General features: G+C 39.9%; 1 protein-coding gene across 1 annotated transcript in view; it reads right to left on the bottom strand.

The window, feature by feature from the left end:
* Positions 1-22,535, bottom strand: part of LOC122814267 (oxysterol-binding protein-related protein 8-like) — a 716,151-nt gene that overhangs the window by 480,484 nt on the left and 213,132 nt on the right. The window contains exon 5 of the mRNA XM_044086861.1: positions 12,190-12,355. Within this exon, the coding sequence (XP_043942796.1) occupies positions 12,190-12,355 (166 nt within the window). The remainder of the gene's footprint in view (positions 1-12,189; positions 12,356-22,535) is intronic.

Here is a 22,535-nt window from a genome sequence, read left to right as displayed (position 1 = left end):
CTGATGTCCATACCGATGGAGCCGAATGGGGCATCGGAACCGGCCTAGAAACATCAAGCGGCGCAGAACACTCTGGCTCCGAAGACAGAGATGCGCTCGGAGGAGGAATGATCAAAGAAGCTGTCAGGACAGGGTCCGGAGCCGACTGGGTTGGAGCCGAAAAAATTTTGCCAAAACCAGTGACTGGAGGAGCTTCTGAACCACCCTATCCACATCCACATCCAAAAGGGTCCTGGAGGATTTGGAGGACAGGGATGGAGAATGCAATCTCCTCTCAGGAGAAGTAGGTTTGATACTAGGCGATCGGCTCCTAGGAGGTTCCAATACAATTGGAGCCGATGCCGGTTCCATAGATACCGATCCTTCCTGCGGCCCCGAGGACAGTGGAGCCAAGGAGGTTGATGCAGTTTTAGGCATTTTCTCCGGAGGCTCCAATGAAGCTGACAGAGCCGGAGATCTCTTTTTTTGACTTGCCAGCTTTAGACTTGCCACTGGAAGCCGAATCCATAGCCTCTTCAAAAGAGGCTTTCAATAGTCCCTTTAAGATTAGCTTATTCTTTCTCTCTTGGAGAACTCTAGGGCTGAACGCATGACAAAAGCTGCAGGATTCCTGCAGATGGATGGCTCCTAAGCAGTAGACACAAATGGAATGTCCATTGGTTATGGACATTTTGTACCCACATTTTGAGCACGTTTTAAATCCCGAAGGTTTATGCTCCTTAGTATCCTTAGACATTTTAACTGCTGCACCCACAACACAGAAACCAAGTCAGTACAAGAACAGGCATTCGCTCTATAAAGGCAGGAACGACACTGAGGTAATCAACACCAAAGCAGCGATCAAACTGCACACAAACTCCAGCACAATTTCAAACAATGGAACACAAGTAGAGGGTAGCCAAAACCTCTAATTTAAATGGTTTGGTAAACACTGAAGGAAACAGAGGAGAACTAGGCCCTCTACCTGAAATGGGTCTAGCTCGGGGAACAGTAAGAGGGATACCACACAAAAACTCACAATAACCAAGCCTAACACACCAGACAAAATTAGACAGCTTTAAACAATAGCTATGAAAATAGCTTTTGATTGAATCAAACTTCTCTTAAATCAAGAAAAGAAGGTACTTAGCCACAGCCAAGCAAGACCACGTCCTAGCTACACAAGCGGCAAATGAGATCTGGGGATATGGAGCAGTGCACCATGGGATACCTGCTTAGCCCAGCCAATGAGAGACTTCGAGCTAGTAAAATCAGCCGAGTCAGAGCCGATATTCTGCTCCGAACCCACGGGTAAGAATGTAGGCAAGATAGGACTACATAACATCTTCTGTTCATTTGACTTACCTGAAAATTGCCTGACTTTATAAGAAATATCCAGACCACAACATAAGTATAATGCATTATTTTTAAGCATTTTTATGGATGGCAGGTCTCTTTAAAATGTTAAATTCTTATGACTGTTAATTGTCTTGACTATTTAAACTGTGAATGAATGAGAAGATGTTGTCTGAGGAATTTCATTCCTATTTGGTGAACGGAAGCGCTAACAATAAATTTGGGAGAAAAGGACAACCTGGTGTGGAATCTGTTTTCCTTGGTCTGGTCATTTTGAATTGTGTTTATTTGATTGGTTATATATAAGAAATATATTATAAATTCAGAGGTGCTAGAAGATGCTGAAGTCTGGGGGAGCGGACGTCCAGAGGGGCATGCACTGACCTGAAAAGGGCATTTTTTTACTTTTTTCTTATACTATAAACTGTGATAAAAGATGTACACATATGATATGTGTTGAACAGCTGCATATACAGCCAGTTGTTGTTGCATTAAGAATAATTCCACATAAATTTCATAGTAAAATTATAAATGAAACTACTGTCTCTCATCACCCCCATTCCGATTTTCAATGGGACATGTACTTTCACCTGAATGCCTGGACTTTGAGTATACAATTCAAAACGACTGCTTGTGTGCTAAAAACCTGAATGAGTAAATGAAAGGAGGACAGAGGTTTTAACAGGCAACATTAAACTTTGGCTTCTGTGTGATATTTGGGCATTACAACACAACCTACATAGTGGTGAACAACAATTGCAATTGCTATATGGCATGGTGGACTGTAAGGTTTCAGTCTGTTTCTGGCCATAGTCCAGACAGCCTAACGTACACTTTATATTGTGAAAGTGGATATAGTGAAGACAGGCTGGCAATTTCAAAATTCAGAATAAAAATTATACACTGAACTGTCAGCACTATAGTCAGAAAAAGACTAAAACCAGAGTCCATGCTTCTGTTCCTCTGCTATGTCCTAAAGTGTTGGGGACAATAAATCCTGGTTTCTGAGTTTTCAGTCCAACTGTAGAAAATAATATTGAAATAAAATTTCAAATTTGCATGTAATCATTTTTAGTTGTAGAAAAGTACAGTTGTGCGAGTAAATTACTATAACAGTAGATGTTCAAATGATCCCTGCTGCATTAGCCTAAGCTATACATTTTATATCCTGCAAAGCTTTAGGGCACCTTCCATCACCCAAACCATTAGCTTGAGCTGAACTGGTTAAAAAGACAGGTTTGGGAGCCAAGACCTTCAGAGCTTTCAATGCAACTTAGAGAGGGAGGCTGAGCCCTGAGGAGACATTGCTATGAATAACAAAAAAAATATATATAAATATCAAATGCCTACACACTGGAATAAAAAAACACACCAAAACCCAAGGGGGTGTGGCTACTGCAGCAGTGATCATTTGAACATCAACTGCCATGGAAAATTTATTTACACAACTGTACTATGTTCTTCATATTGATCATTGCTGTGATAGCCAAAGCTGTATGATTAGGTTACCACAGCTTAGAACAACTGGGAGGTAGATGAAGAAGAAAGGCCCACAAAGCCCTGGAGAATGGTCCTAACAAAACTTGACTTAGACCTGGAGAAAGAATCTAGCTTGTTGTGCTTTGTAAAAGTATGTACAAAGGACCAAGTTGCTACTTCTAGAATACTTCTATAATTCAACCCTTCTCAAAAAGTCATAGATGAAACCATGACATGGTAAAATATAGCTTGACCCTGTCTGGAATAGTTTTGTTGCGATGCCAATAACAAAGGTAATAGCCCAAGACATCCATTTGGAAATAGTCTGCTTTGACACAGGTTGTCCCTTCTCCTTAGCTTAACAAGAAATGAACAACTGAGTGGAAGTTTTGAAAAATGTTGTAATGTCAAGATTGAACCTGAACTGTCTGCGGACAAGGTATAAAGTATCCTTTCTTCCTCATGTTGGGGCTCAAGGAATAACACAGATATACATAGTTTGGCTGTAAGTAAATTTGAGTACCACTTTAAGCATAAAAGAAGGATTAGTTCTAAAGGAAACCCTGCCCAGTAGAAATTGAAATAAGGTTGACTTACCATAACAGCTTACAAGTCAGATATTCTTCTTACAGAGGTCAAAGCAAGGAATAAAACTCTTTTCCATCTTAAGAACTTCAAGTCAGCCATATGAGCTGATTCAAATGGAGCAAACGTTAGCTTCTCTAACACAAAATTAATGTTCCATGGAGGAGCCACTGATTTTCTTGGAGGTATCTTATGCAAAACTCCTTTAAAAATATGTTCACATGGGAATGCCTTGAAAAAGGGGACTCCATGGGCAGACATCCTAAAAGGGTAAACAAATGAACCTTGACAGAGGAGTAAGACAGGCAAATAGAAAAACAACTCACACAAATATTGTAAAACAAGTGCAACACTACTCTTAACGGGTTCAGGTTATGTTTTTGGCACCAACTAGAAAACATTTCCATTTGCTAATGTATGATTTTCTAGTAGAGGGATTTCTTGCCCACATTTGAACCTCCTGCATGTCCTCAGTAAACAAGTGCCTAAAAGGTACTAAGACCCTAAGATCCAGGCAGTCAGTTAAAGTTGTTTGGGGTTGGGATGTATAAAATGCCCGTTCTTTTTTTTTTTTAAAAAACAAGAAACAGCTTTATTAAATTATCACTTATGACATAGGCAATCATACATTTATATTGACATATTTTCAGTTGTAGACATTTTACATCACTTATAATCTATCCAGTCATTATCTGTCAAACATTACAAAGCACATTCAATTCCTGCCTTCCTTAAACCTCATTCTTCCTTCAAAACATTATTCTGAATGCATTGTTCCCACCATTTCTATTTTTTCTCATGTAATTTGTTTGTACCATTTTTTAAAGCTCCCACTTTCAGTTGTTTTCTCTCTGTTACTATGTTCATTACTTCTAGTACAGTTGGTTTAGACTTTGATTTCCATTTTCTAGTGAATGCTTTTGGACTGCCACTAGAATTAAACTCGGCAAGGCCTTACTATGTCTAGGCAATTCCGATTCTGTATCACAGATCAAAAAAATCATTTCCTTAGCTACACCAATTTGCTCACCCAGTATTTCTGATAGAGTAGTCTGCAGGGAATTTTGCCAACTCATTTTTCCAAATTACCTCTTTCATCTCTGTTCTTGTGTGAGTAGATCCAGTCTGTGAGGAAACTTGTGGTAATTGCCCCTGGCCAATTCCAAAAGAAGAAATAAACACTGTTGACTGAGCCAGAATGGGGTCACCACAATGATCTTGGGGGATTCCTTCAGAATCTTCAGAATTACCTTAAATATCAGAAAGGGTAGAAAAGCATACCGGGATATTCCTGTCCAAGGAAAGGAAAAGGCAACTGTCTTCCAGGTCTTTTTGCATGATGTCTTGGAGCAAAAATTTGCCAGCTGATTTGTTCATTGGGAAGGCAAAAAGGCCTATTTGAGAAACTCCCCACAGATGGAACAGATCTTGGAAGACCCCAGATCTAGTTTCCATTCATGAAGGTCTGCCTTTGTCCTGCCCAGCCTGTCTTCGACACAATTTTGCTCTGACAGAATGTAGGAAGTAGAGTGAGATTCTGCTGTAAAGTTATATCCCATAATATCATGTCTAGTCTGCAAAGGAGGTAAGACAGGTTCTCCTCGCTGTTTTATGTGCCACAACACTGTGGCATTGTTTGGAACAACTTAAAGTAGTCCTAAGGACCAAAGGTGATATAGAGAGTCGAATGGCTTGATAAGGGCAAACTTCTCCTTTGCCTTTATGTGCTTGTGTCTGTGTTTGTTGTCCCAGATACCTTGCACTTTTATCTCATTAGCAAAGTGCAAGATAACTGTGGTGACTGACAATTTTGGAGCAGGAAGGGAAAGGGAGAGACCTGGATTCAGGGTACTTGATGTCTCCACCAAGTGATTTCTCTTCTCATACATTCCAGGCCTGCAATCTGAAAAGAAATGGTTTGCTTTGAAATGGCCTTGCCTTCTGCCCCTGCAAAGTTGACTAGTAGCTGGTCAGATTTTCTGAGAGGTTTAGTCCTGCAATGTGCTATAACTTTGTGAACACTCTTGGGGCAGTGGATAGCCCAAAATGTAAGGCAGAGAACAGATGTCCAGATAGACCCTAAGCTGCCTGTGCATGTCCAGGGAATGCAGGATCCTTTCCCCTTTATTCTGAGGATTAGGAAAAAAGGTTGGCAAATAAATGGACTGGTTTAAAGCCACACTAGACACCACCTTGGTCATACAGGATGGGTTAGTCCTGAGGGAAACCCTGTCTGCATGGAAGATAATGAAGGGTTCCACTGCCATAAGTGCCTGCAATTCAGGCACTCTTCTTGCTGAAGTGATGGCTAGAAGTAAAGCTGCTTTCCATGAGAGGAATTTTAACTCTGCTGTGGCCGCAGGTTCAAAGGGTGGAAGTGTGAGCTTTTCTAATACTAAATTAAGGTCCCAGGCTGGAGTGGGAGCTCTGCTGGGGGGGGTCTTAAATTTTTGGCTCCTCTCAGGAACTGTTTTACCAGAGGATGAAAGAAGAGGGGTGGCTCAGTATTATAATGAGCTGTGATGGTAGAGGCATGGATCTTAATTGAAGAGAAGGTAGGCCTTTGTGGAGCATTTATGTTAAGTAATTTAGTATACGAGGTAAGCTGGGCACAGTTGTGCCCATTCCCTGAGACTGGCTCCAGGAACAGTATCTTTTCCATTTTTCCGAATAGGATTTTCTAGTACTAGGCCTCCTTGCCTCAAGAATGACATCCAGCACCTGCTTACTGAGGTTTGCTGGTGTTGAATTCAGGGGATTAGCCAGGCTGCAAGGTACAGGGTCTGTAGCTGAGGGTGCAGAATCTGGCCTGCCTGCTGGGACAGCAGGGAAGGAGTCTGAGGCAGGTGCCATGGTTGTAGCACTTCGAGAGAAGTGGCAGGGGGAAAAGGCATAAACTGAGAGGCTTTCCCATGTGAAGGACAGGGCATCCACTTTCCAAGTTTGACTGTGGGGAGTTCTGGTGCAATATTTGCTCAATTAATAGTTCTGAAGGGAAGCAAAAAGGTCCACCTCTGGTGCCCCCCACCTGTTCCTCAAAAGCTTGAATATTTTGGGTTCCAGTTTCCACTCATGTGGATCCATGAGATTTCTGCTTAAGTTGTCTGCCAGTGAATTTAGTTTGCCTGATAGGAATTGAGCTTGTAAGTGCACTTGGTTGCTCAAGGCTGTGTTCCACAGAGCCATGGCTAATCTGCAGAGTGGGTAGGAATGGGTTTCCCCCTTCTTGTTTATACCACATAACTGTGGTGTTGTCTGTCTTTACCAATAGTTGTCCTGGAAGAATAAGGCCTTTGTAGGCTGTCAGAGCATTCTACACAGCTAACATTTCTTTTTGACTGATATGCAGTTGCATTTGCTTTGGGTTCCATTTGCCCTGAATGCACTGCGCTGCCATGTGAGCCCCCCATGCATAGTCTGATGCATCTGTTGTTAGGGTTTGGGAGGCAGGGGTAGAATGAAAGGGAGTACCTTGCTGTGGCTGCAGACCTCTGCTCACCAAAGGAACCCTGTCCTTAGGCAAGGAATGATAGGAATCATTGTTTCCAGGTCCTGAGAATGTTGACACCAGAGACTTTTTAGGTACCATTGAAGTTTCCTCATATGCAGTCTTGCATATGGAATTAGTAGAATGCAAGAGGCCATGAACCCTATGACTTGCAGTATTTTTCTTGCAGATAGCCGTGTTTTGGTGGCCAGTATATTGAAATAGTTTGTCAAATAAATTTGTTTTTCTGGAGTGAGGAATGCCATCTGGGAAGTTGTGTTCAAGCTTGTTCCCAGGAATACAATCTGTTGGTCGGGTACCAGTTGTGATTTATTTTCATTGATGCTGTACCCCAGTGAAGTGAGAAGTCTCTTTACAAATGTCAGGTGCTGAAGTAGCAATTCCTGACTGTCCGCCTGAATCAGGCAATCATCCAAGTATGGGTAAATTTGAATTCCTCTGCCTGCAATATGCAATGGCTGGAGCTAGGCACTTTGTGAATACCCTGGGCACAGTAGATAAGCCAAAGGGAAGTGCAGAGAACTGATAGTACACAGATCCTGCTCTAAAGCGTAGATATTTTCTTCAAGATTCCCTTATGGGAATGTGCAGATAACTTTCTTTTAAATCTAGGATTGCTAGCCAATAGTCCTTGGCTAGCATAGGAAGCAGTTGTTGGAGAGTTAACATTTTGAATTTTGGAACCACCAAAAAGGTGTTGAGAATAGACAGATCCAGGATAGGATGCCAAGAGTTTTCTTTTCTGGGGACCAGAAACAGTCTGGAGTAAAAACCTTGCCCCCTTTGTTCTGCTGGGACAGGTTGAATAGCATTGATATTGAGAAGAGAAAGCACTTGCTTCTGGGCCTCTGCCCACTGGTTTGGTGGTAGGTCTGGCCATCTGCTTATGGATGGGAATGAGTGGAATCTGTATCCCTGAGAAGCAATGTTTAAGACCCATTTGTCTTGGGTAATGTATTGTCAATTTTTGGCATGCAATGCAAGTTTTCCTCCGAAAGGTGCAAGTACTTGGGCAAGGCTTGGAAGAGTTAAGGATAAGTCATTGTGCAATTTTACCAAAGGATGGAGACTTACTACTCCCTGTTTTGGACATGGGAGCACTCCATTGCTTAGATCTGAGCATAGCTTGAGACTGAAGTCTTGGTGGTCTGCTGCCCCTGTGTTTGGACTGAGAAGGCCTAGAAGGGACTGGAAAAGACCAATTTCTGAAGGCCAATGCCTACTGAATCTAGGTGGCTGTACTTGTAAGAAATCCTTAACAGTTTGAATAGATTTAGCTTTCTTCTCCAATCTTTTGAGGACTTATTCTGCTTTATTACCAAATAGATGCTCTTGATTTAATGGTGCATCCAGTAATTTTGCTTTGACATGATCTGGCAAGTTTTGTTCCTTAAGCCAAGCATGTCTTCTGAGAAAAGACCCAATGACAGCAGCCCTGCAAGATGCTTCTAAAGCATCAAACCCACATTGCAAAGTATGTTCACCAACTTGGTTAGCAGAATGCATTAACTCTTGTAAATCTTTGTGTTCTGCACAATCAGGAATCAAGAACATTCTTTGTTTAATTAGCTCCATAATATGCTGCTGATACTTTAACATATGAAACTGGCAATTTAAAGCCCAAATGGCAAGCGTAGCAGATGTGTATACCTTTTTTCCCCATCTATCTAATGCCATGGAATCCCTGTCCGAAGGGATAGGATTTTTGGCATTTGTAGCTTTAATGCCTTTAGGTCCCTGTGAAATGGTCTCTGGATCCACAATAGGATTCCTAAAAAGGAATTTGTGGGAGTCAGGCAGTCTATAGTACCTGTCAGGTTTCCTGGGAGCTGGAGGCAAGGTATCAGGCGTAAGGCTGGATTCCAGGAAGACATAGTCTACAATTTCCAGAACAGAAGGGATAGCTAGAGGCCTGTGCTGAGGCAAGCTTAAAAATTCCCTGAATCTCTTTTTGGACTGAGAGTAGTCCTGTCTCTCCCAGCGGAAATGTTCTCTAAGGGTTTTCAGGGTTTCACCAAAGGAAAAATCCTCTGGAGGGGAAGCATAGGGGATGGAATCCTCTGCATCAGAATCCTCATAGGTAGATACGGGTATATCTTGTAAATCAGAAGGATCAGAGTAATCAGATTCCTGATCAGAAGAATCAGAAGGAAAATCAGTTCTGGGTCTTTTTGAGGGGGAAGGCTGATTTCCCCTAATTAAAGTAATGAGGTCCTCAGCCATTCTAATCATTTGTTTTTGTGGCATGTGTGCCTTAGAATGCACTTTGGTCGTCGGTTTCCTAGGCATAGTGTGAACTTTAGGCCTGAGAAATTTGGTATTTTTGGTTTGAAAGGAAGTCATCAGTTTAATATGAAGATCGGAAGGCCTGAAAACACCCTCAGAAGCCGGTGTCTGCACAGTGGCTCCAGACCCATCCAAGGTAGAGACATCCGCAGGTTCCATAGTCGAAGAAACATCTCGTGGTATACTGGTCTCTGAATGGGTCTCAGTAGAGGCCTGTGAATCTGTAGAAGCAGGTATCAGGGGCTGCGAAAGCACCTCACTGAGTACCGGTGGACTGATGATGCTTAACGGTAGTGTCGTTGGCAGCCTTGGACCTATGCGGTCTGTCTCTGTCTTTATCCTTTTGTTTTTTCGGAAGAACGGTAGTCGGATGGCTTACCGAAGATATTTCGGAGTACAGAGATCGAGAGCGAAAGAATTTAGCTACAAAAATAGCCTGACGATGAATAGTTTGGGCGTTGAACAAGGCACAAAACCAACAGCGAGGGACGTCGTGGTCTGGGCCTAAACAGGTGATGCAGTAAAAATGAAAATCTCTGTGAGGTATTTGCATTCCACAGGCAAGACAATTATTAATTTTTTCTGATATTGGTTAGAGCAAGAAAAAAGGATCCCCAACGGGGTACTTATCTTTTAGAAGACTTCAGGTCTGAAACTCGAAAAATGAAAATTTCAGGAGTTGGCCGACCGGCACTTGCGAACTGCTTCTGCTTTGGGCATCGCACAGCAAGAAAGACTGATGTAATGGCATTGGTTGCATGTTTTATACCCCTGATGACCTGACGTCATGGAAGAAGTGACAGCATCCGACGCAGAAATCCCAAGACTCTGGTATTCAGGCCGGCTGAGGGCTACCTGCAGGCAGATAACCCAAATGTGATGACTGCAACAGTGAAACATGAAGAACATCTACTGGTTATGTAAACATGTAACTAGAAATATAATTACTTTCTGTCTACCTAGAGCTTGGTATAATGCAACATATGCAAATGGAGCTTTTTCCCCAAGCCAACACTGAACATGGGTATTACCCAGTTGGACTGTCCCAGTAAACAAAGAGAAATAAAATAAATAAATGCATTTGAGTAGTATTTGCTGAATTTTACGTTGACAGCTTTTCTTTTAACTGAAAAAAGGAATATTGCAATCAAATGAATAATTATTTTCCCTGAATAGCTGTGAATACCTCTCAACCTCTTAGTGCACAAAATCTGGTTAAAGCCTACAATAATGGTGGGACAAAGGGTCAGAAGTAGAGACAGATTTTAAATACTGCTCTTAAAAAGTTGCTAGAATAACAGGATTTGTGTTAGCATGCATTTTTCGAGGAAATGAAGTCTGAAACTCAAAAAATGCATGCCATTATTTAAGTATTTCAGTTCTCAATAATTTGCCAGAACACCACAAATTTTATGAAGAGAACAGACCAAAACAATTTTATAAGGCAAAAATCTGGACATTCTGCAAAAATCTGTACAAACTGAGAGGTTTCAAAGTGTTACATGAAGTGTTCACTTCTTCTTCTTCTTTCTGCTTTTCCCAGTTAGGGGTCACAACAGCGGATCACCTGTCTACTCATGATTAGCAGTGGAGTTTTATGGTGTCGAGGCACACACACGCACTCACGCCTATGGCCAATTTTGAGTATCCAATCCACCTACAGCATGTCTTTGGGATGTGGGAGGAAACCAGAGCACCCGGAGGAAACCCACATGACCACAGGGAGGACATGCAGACTCCGCACAGAAGGCACCCCAGCCGAGGATCGAACCAGAGAACCTTTTGCTGTGAGGCAGCAACATGAAGTGTTGACCTCAAAAAATGTTAAAATGATTTCTTATTATGTATAATATTAGTCTGTCTACCTGCATGTCCATGATGTAATAGCTAGGTGTTATATGTGTAAATGTCTGTGAAAATAGTCTATATGTTGTCTGCATATTGAGTCTGGAGACACGGAATTTCATGCAGTTTTTGCACTTGTGTGATTTATGAATGACAATAAAGTTTACTTTGACTTTAAAATTAAATAAAATGATGTTCTCTGGAGCAACCTCCTTTATGTAGGAGTCTGTTTCTGAACCCTCTGCACACTCATGTATGCCCATATGTACTCACACATACTCGCATACAGGCACTCGCTCACACTCACAAATACACATGCACTCACACACAGTCATATACATGCAGTCATACACTTGCATATGCGCACTAACACATACCCACATACACACACTCATGCATGTTTGCATATACACACATACTAATATACCGTCATATACACATACTTGTACACTTGCCTAGATGGACTCATACACACTCGCATACACCCACTCACACACACTCGCATATACACATGTACTCCCGTAGTCACATACATGCAGTTGCAAACACTGGCATACATGCACTCACGGACAATTGCTGACAACAGGACATACACACACACACACACACACACACACACACACACACACACACACACACACACACACACACACACACACACACACACACACACACACACACAAACACACATGAGCGCACGCGCTTTCTCTGTTTTCGATGTCCATCTGAGCTAAGAGATGGGAGCACAGTTCATGACTTGATTTAAAGTGTGGGGGTTGCTGGGTGCTCGCCGTATGGTTCCAGTGCCCTTGTATAACGTCTTAGTCAAAACATTGAAACAACCTTCTTCCAAAAAATCAGACCAGTCACTATAAGCCCTTCTAACATGTAATAAGATCACCATATGGAAGGAAATCTCTGGTTTAAAATGCGATTTCACTAGAAGGCAGCATGCATTAGACTTTACTGGAGAGTAATGAAACAAAATAATTTTAATCCTTTAGAGTGATGCAATCCGATTAATAAGGCAGAAAAAATCAAGACATGCTGAAAATATATGCTCTTTTTTCAGCTGTGCTTCAATGTCTCTACTCTGACATTTCATAGAAGAACAGATAAAGACTATAAAATGTTCTTTCAGCTGTACTCACAAAGAAGTTTCACTTAAGTAGTCATAGTTTTGCTGCAGGCCAGAAGGACCAGCACCCAAATTGTCTGAAGAATTTAGGTCATGATTTTTTCCTTCTTTGACTGTTGAGTATTCTGACTGCATGCCCTGTTTCATGGCTATTTTCAGGGCATCCATCCAGCATCTTCCTGCAGTAAATGAAAGACTTAGTACAGTAAAACAGTCCAATACTAGGTTATGTCAACCACATCTGGTGAACTACTAGTGCAGAAGTTATCATTACTTCTTTCATTCACTTTATTCTTGAGAATGATTTCAAAGCTAATAAAACTTTAATGGAAAGGAATAATCTACCTTTGGGCTAAGAGGATCCCTGTACATAAATTAAAAATTAATACAAAAGCACAAACATTAATACATTACTAGTAAAGTCTGCATGAGATAAAAATGAAAGCTATGTACCTAATAACAATAGATCTGCATTATTCATGTCCATATGCTTTAGATGCTGCAAATTCTAGTCAGCTAAGCAGGAGAAACTTTCCCAGGCAGTAACTCCTCCCTTAGCGACTTGCTTCTCTAAATCTCTAGTCCAGTGCTTGCACGCAAACCACCTACACAGACATATACATTTACATATATACACATACATGGCACCCTCCACCCCAGACCTCACCCACAAATGGCTGGAGGGGCAGAGGGAAGGTATGTTGAAGAACACTGACAAGTATCATGCAGTTCCATTATTACTGGTTAGTATATAACTTTAATGTCTATATTCTTTAACATTCCGTCAAGTGTCTAGGCCACCCCTGCCTCCCCACCCCACCCCCATCAGGTGGTATCATGACAGTGTAACTTTTATGACTGTCTTTCTGAAGGAAGCTTCCAGAATTTTGCAAAAGTATTCAGAGAAGCCTATGCAGTAGCTACATAAAAAGAGGGCCAGTTTGCAAGGACACTCTTTATTGTTAAAGATCAAATAAGGAAAATAATAAGCAGTGCGTGTAATTCCGGAATCTTCCTAGATGAACTGACTTTCACTCACATTTCAAGAAGGTGCCCCTGAGAAAGACCTGACAACCCTTTAAGCAATCTGTAGAAGAATTAGAGAAACACTGATGAAAATTAGAGATAGCTGTTACATTAACCTTAATGGAGGAAGAACTTAAACCCGTCTCAAATATCCAGGACAGACAATCTAAAATTGCTGACACAGGACCTGTAAAGTTATCCAGTCCCTGAGAAGTGGGGCATACAACAAACATAGTCCACTTACTCTTACAAATACTTCCATTACAGAGTGCCTGGCTGGACATAAGGATTTGGATGACCTAGGACAGTACGGTGTCCATGAGCATTACTGGAAGTGAAGTAACCATGCAATTATACATAAGGACAGAGTGTCCAAGTGAGGCTTGCTGGACAGTTGAGTTATAAGTGTTTTCAAGGTTGTCAGACATAGACGGTGTTCCAGATAATGAGACCTCAGCTTAGGGAATCAAGCTTGTTAAAGCCAAAATGGGACTGTGTGGCTGACCTTGGCCTTGTGCAGCTTGACTTTCTGCATAAATGCTGAAATAATTGAACATAGGGAAACTTATAAAGGGGCCTTGGAGGCCAATACCTTTTAAAAACATTATAGCCTTTATTAGAACGTTTAAGGTTGCTAAACATCATAGAACATTAAGCTAAAAACAACAACAAAAAAAAAAAAAAAAAACATAAAATGTCATACTACAACACATGCAATTCATCTAAAGAAAATGTAACATGCAACCTATGATAAAAATGACAGCAATAACTCTTGTCAAGCTGAACTTCTACCCTTTATATTGTAACACACACGTTATGAAAAGGGAACACACTCCAAAATGCATATCATTGTATCATGTTCATTGCAGTACTTGACCAATTATTACTACTTAGTGTTATTTTACATTTAGAAGCCAATAACTTATATACAAATCTACAAGCACAACTACAGGCAAACTTCTCTTGACTATGCTACTAGACATCCACTAAAAAACTGGTTTTCACCCCTACAAATCAAATGTAATGCTATTTGATTCTTCTCAAAGAAAGCTTGCCTTCCATCATTCCCAAAGACACTATGGGTCATAAACTGCCTACGGTCTCTAAATGCAAATATTTATATTTAATTCTAGACCAATTGATCACATTCACAAACGACACTGATATTACAAATAAAGTACCTTCACAGCTCAAGCTCAGTTACAGGAACTCTCAGCTCCAGGACTGCAATTGCAATTGCACTACAACATACTCTAAGCCAAACTTGAGTATGGTCTACCCTTACTTGCCCCGTACTACACCTAAAATAGTGTTATAGCAGATGAAAACAAGATGCTTGATTTGCAGTTACTAGGAAGTTCTCAATCTCATCCCTGTAATCTCACTAAAGATCTACAGCTGCTACGAATAACTGACTGTGCTGCATATCCTCTTAACTGCTTTCTGTTTAAAGTATTACAACTTGGTTACTGCCCACCTCTGAGATCTAAATTACCATTCAGGGAGCAAAACTATTCCTTAAGAAACAACGAATATAATGATATTATACTAATTAGATTTTCCTTTACACCACCTGCCAGTGCTACTGGGATAATGCATAACTTGCCCGCTAACGTTCACTGTATTAATCTTGCAGTATATAACATGTCATCCTAACATCCATTATGTTTTTTATTGAGAAATGGTCTGCTATGTTTCATTATGTTCATATTGCTAAATGTTTTTTATCTCCCATTCTGTTTTCATTGCAACCATTATTATATTTCAGTTATCCTCGTCACTTGTGTTGTGTTGTATATTTCAGCATATCTGTTCATTTCTGTTAATATGAATATTTCATACTTGTTCTATCAAGCCCAGCTCATGTCAGAAAAGAGTCAACAGACTAGCCCACTTATCCACTCAAAAATACCAAATCAATAGTTCAGTAACTGGGTTTGTTAAACCCAAGACTGGGAATTAACTTTCCAGTTTTTAAAAAGAAAAGTAAAAAATGCATCTTTGACAGATCTGATCCATACCATCTCAGGGGTCTGTAAAATATCTGTTGAGATACAAAGCCAAAAAGGGAAAATGCACAATCCTGCCTGCCTTACAGTGTACATCAAAGAACCCACTTTATACAATTAATAATTACATTCCACACTTTCTGTGTCTTGGGAACTGCCAGATTAAGGGAACGTAATGCTCCTTCTTCTGCAGCCATTGCCAACATTTACTTTAGTGTATAATACCTCTCTGAAGTAACTGGTTAGGTGTACAATGCCAGCCAGCCATTGAGCAATTTGGCAAAAGAGGAACATGCCAGTGGTAGCCATATATTGTCACAAATGTTCCTGTAGCATTTAGTCTATTGTTCATGTGGTATACATTCTGCTAACATAGTATTCTATTTAGAAACAATGTCAGTGTGTAGACACACACACTTGCATAATCTACCCCAATATGATGGGGTCTTATAATATTTTATTAGTTCAGCTGTAAATATGAAAACTCTAATTTCCTCCTGTAGTCTATCTATAAGTTGTCTGATACAGATACACAACTGAAGGTATTGCCACCAATAAAACTGACAAATTGGAATGAGGTTGTTTTATTACGGTGTGGAAGTAAACCTATTGTATGAAAAATCAATGACCCGTGCATGCACTGGTGTATCCCAGTTTATACATAGTTTCTAATTATTTAACCAAACGGGGGTAGCATCAGGACCATCTATTCTACCCCTGATGAATCCCAGGTGATTGTCATCTACTATTACAGAGATAACGTTTTCTAACTTACATTCTAGGATCTCAGCAAAAATACTTAAATCCTTTTGAAGTAGCTATGTTGGACTGTGGTTCTCAGGACTGAAGGTATCCTAACTGGCTTTGGGCAGCAATAAGATCCTGGCTTTTGTAATCTAGCTAGGAAAACCTAGTTCTCAACAGCTTGCTGCTAGAGAGTCAATAAGGATGGCCCAACATGCTTCTTAAAGGATTTATAAAAGTCCACTGTTAGCACATCCTTCCTTTATGGGATTATGTCAACAGCCATGTAAACTTCCTGTACACTGATTGGCCCTTCCAAAGCTGCCAACAGATTTACACAAAAAGTTGGACCGGCTATTCATAAAGTGTACTGATATCAACCATGGCATATGTGGAATCAGGCCAATGGTTTACTGGTATTCATTCCTCTGAATATGGCAGATTAATGAAGGTTCTGCCATTGCATTCACTTGTTATCAAAGGAATGAAATACATACTTCTTTGTGAGTTCCTTGCACCTATTGGCCAAAACCTTGTTAGAAGCATACCTCTCAATTGTCCAGACTTTTGAAGAAAGTCCAGATTTTTGCTTTGTATTTTTGGTCTGTTCCTTGTAAAAATGTATGGTTTTCTTGCAAATCATTGAAAACTAAAGTCACTAAATAATATTAGACTTTTGAGCTGCAGACCCAGTATTCTTCATAAAATGCAAGTTAACACAAAATCTATTACTCTAGCAATTTTCTAAGTTTATAACAGCAATATATAAAATATGCCCCTTTTTTTTAGCCTTTGTCCCCCATTATTTTAGGATTTGTCCAGATTTCTTGCACTAAGAATTTGAATGGTATAGTTAGAAGTAATACCTTTTGCCCAAAAATAATTTAAGCCTTCCCGCCTGTTGTATATGGGTTGAAATGGTAAACATTTGAAGTCTTGTTTCTTCCTCTTAATCTTCCAAGAAGTCCCAAGTTCCATATAGCCCCCACTTTTATACAGTTTCACTAAAGTTTCTGGGTCATTTGAAAGTATATTCCAAAAATGCATTCACTGAGACTAAGCGACTGCAGTTTCCAGGAGAACAACTTACATTGATTTATAAAAGGAACTGAACCAGATTCAGTCCTTTCACTGGATCTTGTATGGAAGCCCCATCATTCCTAATTTCCCTCTCTAGAAAGTTGATGCATAAATAGCAGCAACTGGTCAGATTTCCAAAATCCTACTCTGGGATTAAGGTCCATAGATCACCAGGTTATGAAAATGATAGTGTACTTCATAGGTTCATAGATTAGTACTAAGCTAACTGCCCTTGTGAGCCATTTTAAGCCTAGCCAATTATTCCTTGTGAGACTCAAACCCTGCACCTTGTGTTTGCAAGGCAAACGCCTTAACCGTTAGGCCACCCTCCCAACTGGCATATATCCCACTCTATGCTTACCCTCTTGTACTTATTCTAAGCAAAGTCTATTAATTAGTTAACGGTTGCACAGGTTAGCAAACAACTTGGTGACAATGATCAGCTGCAGATTGTCTACTAGGTGATGCCATTTTTTTATCTGCTTGGCTAAGTGAAGAGTACCTACTGGTAACCTGTCCACAGTAACATCCATTACTACTTTGAAGTTACACCCATTATGAGCAGATTGTATGGCTTGTACATCTTGCTAATTACCTTGTAAAGATTTTTCAAAGGCTCTACATTGTCCTCACTGGGACAGTAAAAATGTAATTAATATGACATTCTCTTGCACTAAGGACATTGAAGCAACCAACCACTATCCAGGCATATTATAACAGACAAAAACTTCAAAAAATTGAACAGGACAATGGAAGACACTGCTATAAATCACATACAACTAAATGAAATACATTGATTTGTATTTTCTGTCGTAGACACCATTGACTATGACCAAAATGAGCACCATCGAAGATTCTGTTAGAGGTCCAGGAAATACAATGGCAACTGAAAATACATGGCACTGGCCCCTGTGGTCTTAACAACTCAGTTTCCTTGGCCTGTGTACTCAAAATGAAATCTACTAATTTTTATTTGGTCATTATTAGTGAGGTGAATATTCCTACCTCTTTATTAGTGTACGAGTGGTTTGGGCATCTCCTGCATTTTATTTACAGTGAAAACTTTGTTTGTTTTATGTATTCATGGTTATATAATAAATGGATTTCTGATAGAGTTGGGACTAGCATTTACACATATTATTTATGGTTTTTAGCCTTTTATGCACTTGTTTTCAGGTCATGAAACACAATATAGTGATATGCACTTAACTGTACATTTACTCAATTATTTATTTATTCATTAGTCACATTTATTTCTATGTTTATTTTATGGTATTATGGCTTCACATTTCATAATTACAAAATAGGTATGCTTTTTATTAACCAATATAACATATATTTGTCAACTAAGTTATTTTTATTAATTTATAGATGCCTGTAGCTAAATAAGTGAGAATCGAATGCTTGTACAACTTTTGTACATGCTATATATACAAAGAGGTAGTGCCAACAAGTTTTACTCTGAAGAAATCCTATAGATACTAGGGGACATAAGTGCTTAGTGGTTGTGATAATAAAGTAAAAGTGCTTAGTGGTTGTGATAATAAAGTAAAAGTGCTTAGTGGTTGTGATAATAAAGTAGTGAATTGTTACAGGCTTTGTCCTGGTATTGTTTATAGACAAAGAAGGACTGCCTGGCATGGTGTTCTTCTGTGACTGCCGATTTGGATTTATTGGAGCACCTTCTGAGGTTCAGTTTGCTGCAACAAAGCCACACAAAGACTCCTTGTGGTGTGGCGTTTTACTTTGTGCTAATTTATAAGGCTTTATGGCAGTGTCTCCCGTGGTCTGGTTAATTTTTTGAACCATCCCAACATATCACAAAATATATCTTCTATTGTCCAAGGTAAGGACTAATGTAATGAGAGGGCAACCCCCCCCCCCCTTTTAGCAGAAAGAGTGCTTGCAAAAAAATTGCTTCCCCTCATATTTATGCTCAAGATTTGTAAACTTGCTAATATGACATTGGCTTCAACAACACTGAACACCCCTTTAACATTCCATGAAATTAAGTTATACACCTGAAAAGAGCTGTGTTATCTTGTGAAACTTCAATCTCTGCATTAGAGGCTATGTCCCTCTTACTAATGGGCAGTTAAACCCTTCAAAAGGACTGACCTGTCTGGCACCAAAGACAGAAAAGTACTGGAGAGCTGAAGACACTACTAATTCCCTACTTAGACTTATGACGTAAGACTTATGCAAGACCAAGAGACTAAAAAATGTCGAGGTAAATAAAAAGGAGAAAAATTCAAAATTATTCCCCTCTTTAGGATATATCTCACATAAGATACCACTGCTGTGGAACAGACTTACCATCCACTGTGCTACTAATGGACAGAGGCAGCTCTTAAATGCTTTATCCCACGCATGGGTCCCCTCAAATTATTTATGGTATGATCGTAGTTATTTTCATTAGGAGTAATATATAATTATCAACCATGAGATGGGTAAGGCTAATCTATAACCAAACAGGATAGGTTATTTCAAGCACAAAAAGGGAAACTAGCTAGACTTAAAATGGCCCACAAGGACAACTAGCCTAGTACTTATCTAGAAACCTACAGCAGAGAGACAGGGATGTGGCCGAGACTGATTGTGAGCCTCCATGAAATAACCCTGACATTGCATGGCCTCCATGAAATAACCCTGACATTACATGGCCTCCATGAAATAATCCTGACATCGCATTCATAACTTGAGAACGTTACTGAATGATTATACCTGCTAATCAAACAGGAAAAGAGTAGCAGCAATATGAATATATACTGTAATGAACCCTATATAGTATTGTCATACAATGTGTTATAATTTCATTGAACATATACTTGATAATCCAGCAACTTGCAACAAACACAACTATGTTAAATTTATAACATTCAAATACAACTTTACCTCAAATCGGGATATATCTACAAATGCATATGGGAGTTTAGGCTTCTGACATCAAGAGCTAGTAGAGCTGGTTCCATTTACGACAGTTGCCATTTATCTATTAGTACAGACACTAAGAAGCTAAACTCTGTAATAACAATACTCCTGCTTTGAGTGAATCACTAAGAAAGCTAAATGCATGCATAATCAAACAGCAGCTAGTTGCTTGTCTGGTGCCAGGATCCATCAGATCATGCATGCAATCAAATCCTTTACCAACAAGTACCATTATGACTTTGTCATAGATCATACTGGTGTTAATGACTAGTGCCTCTCCAGACTATATGAAGAGAAACATGATGACTATGTGTCCAAGGACGGTATGAGCCTAGCAGTGAGCAGCATTTTACCTTCTCCAAGGATGATGCCACAATATGAGTAAAAAATCATTAAGTTCAATAATTGCCTTAGTTTTTGGTGTCAATCAAAGGAGGTCCAATATTTGTCAACCTGGAAGGATATGATTGACAGATCACACTGCTTCACCACAGATGGGCTGCGAGAAATTGTCCAATGCCATAGTGCTTTTTTTAGGCAATGCCAACCTAATAAACCTATCAACATAATAAAACAAGAAAGAAGGTGCTACTGATCAATGCTAGGAGCTTAAACAATAAACGCCACCTCTCCAAGCCCTTCTTACCCTTCTTAGCCTAGAGGACATTGGCATCTGTGTAGTGACTGAGACATGGTTTAAAATGAAGAAGAGCATTCTGGCTGTGTAGGGCTTTAACACCTTCCACACATTTAGATCAGCTACTGTGCAGAAGGGAAAAAATGGTGGAGGTGTCTCAATCTACATTCAGAAGAGACCGACATCAAGGTTGGTAAAGCAACAGGATATGCACTACAGTTTTGTCATGTTCAAATAACCAGCAGAAAGGTCCAATATTACATAATAGTTAGCTATAGAACTTCCTCTATGACACAAGAAAGCCATAACACCTATCTACAACAACTAGATTCACTCAGTATTAAACCTAATACCATTTCCCAGGTGATCAAAACTATCCAGCTATAGACATGGAAGCCTACACCACCATTAGTACAAGCACAGAGATTCCTGGACTTTGTTAATACAAATGCCCTGAAACAATTACAGTTCACACTAGGGGGAATAACATCTTGGATCTTGTCCTTACTGACATGGGAGCATCTTACACCATCCCTTGCAAATCTCATCACTTTTTAGGTCTGACCATAAAGCAGTCTCCTTTGAAATAAAACTGAAGCCTTTAGAAATTTCTTTAAGACAAACTACCTACTCCTACGTGATACACTGGCAAGATTCAAATTTCCACCTAACTCCACTGAATACACAGAAATATACACCACCACACTATACCAGCATGTAAACAGCTGCATAGCTGCAGCTGTACTCTGTAGGAACAAGTACAGGGCAAACTCCAGAAACAAACCCACATGGTGGAACCAAAATATCAACAAGCTTTATAATAAAAGGAAAAGAATTTTGACCAAAATTAAGAAAATTAATTCCCAGAATGTTAGATCCTTTGTCACCAAAATAAACAAATAACTTAGGAGCTTAATAAAATCCACCAAACCCAAGTATCAGGCTAAAATAGTTACACAAGCCAAAGATAGTCCCAAGGTATTCTGTAGGTATGTTCATACTCTCTAAAAACAGCACAGCAATACACTGAGCTGATTGTGGATGAAATTACCTAAACTGAAGCTGAAGATACAGCAAATATACTGGCTGATAAATTTAGCTCTAACATTACCCCTCTCCCCTTCATCTGTCCCTCAAGATATACCTGAAACTGCCCCACCTCCAGCTATCACACAAGAGCAAGTCCTAAAACTGCTATCAAAAGCTAAAAATACTATATTACTGGAGCCTGACAATATCCCTAGATGAATCTTAAATAGTATGTAGCATAATTTAGCCACATCCCTAACAATGCTGTTCAATCGCAGCCTCTATAACAGTTTTATACCAAGTGAATGGAGAACAGCTAAGTCATTTCCCTGCATAAGAGAGGACCTTTCACAGGGCACATGCAGTTACAGACACAAAAGTCTGACCAGCATCAGATGGAAAGATGTATCATGGAATTAATCAATCAAATCATAGGGAACATCCAAACACTGGACCTGTCTCAGTCTGGATTTGTCAAGGACAGGTCATGCTTATTCAGCCTGGTGGATTTTTTTTGAAAAGGTCACCAAAGCAATGGATGAAGGCAAAATCACAGACACTGCATACCTCAACCTGGCCAAAGCTTCTGACAAAATTTCAAACTCAGGCAAAGAGACCAGTCACCACTGGAGTTCCTCAGGGTTCTGTGCTGATTCTTCTCTTGTTTGGCATGCACTTTTCTGAAGTCTAAGCCAATTCCAAAGGGATCCGGCAGACTATGTTTGCAGATGATTGCAAGCAAGGAACAGTTACTTAATCCCCAAATGAATTAGCCATCCTGCAGGAAGGTTTGTTCCAAATAAGTAACTGATGCCAAAATCTAGGACTGAAACTAAATGCCAAAAAATGCATTATTGTATCCTTTGGGAAGTCATCTACCCAGGGAACTACCACCTTGACAAT

Source organism: Protopterus annectens, chromosome 10.part0 (assembly GCF_019279795.1).
Source record: "Protopterus annectens isolate FY-2018-M chromosome 10.part0, PAN1.0, whole genome shotgun sequence".
NCBI classification, from domain to species: Eukaryota; Metazoa; Chordata; order Ceratodontiformes; family Protopteridae; genus Protopterus; species Protopterus annectens.
The sequence above is the reverse complement of the archived record's forward strand: the minus strand, read 5'-3'. Positions and strand labels throughout refer to the sequence as shown.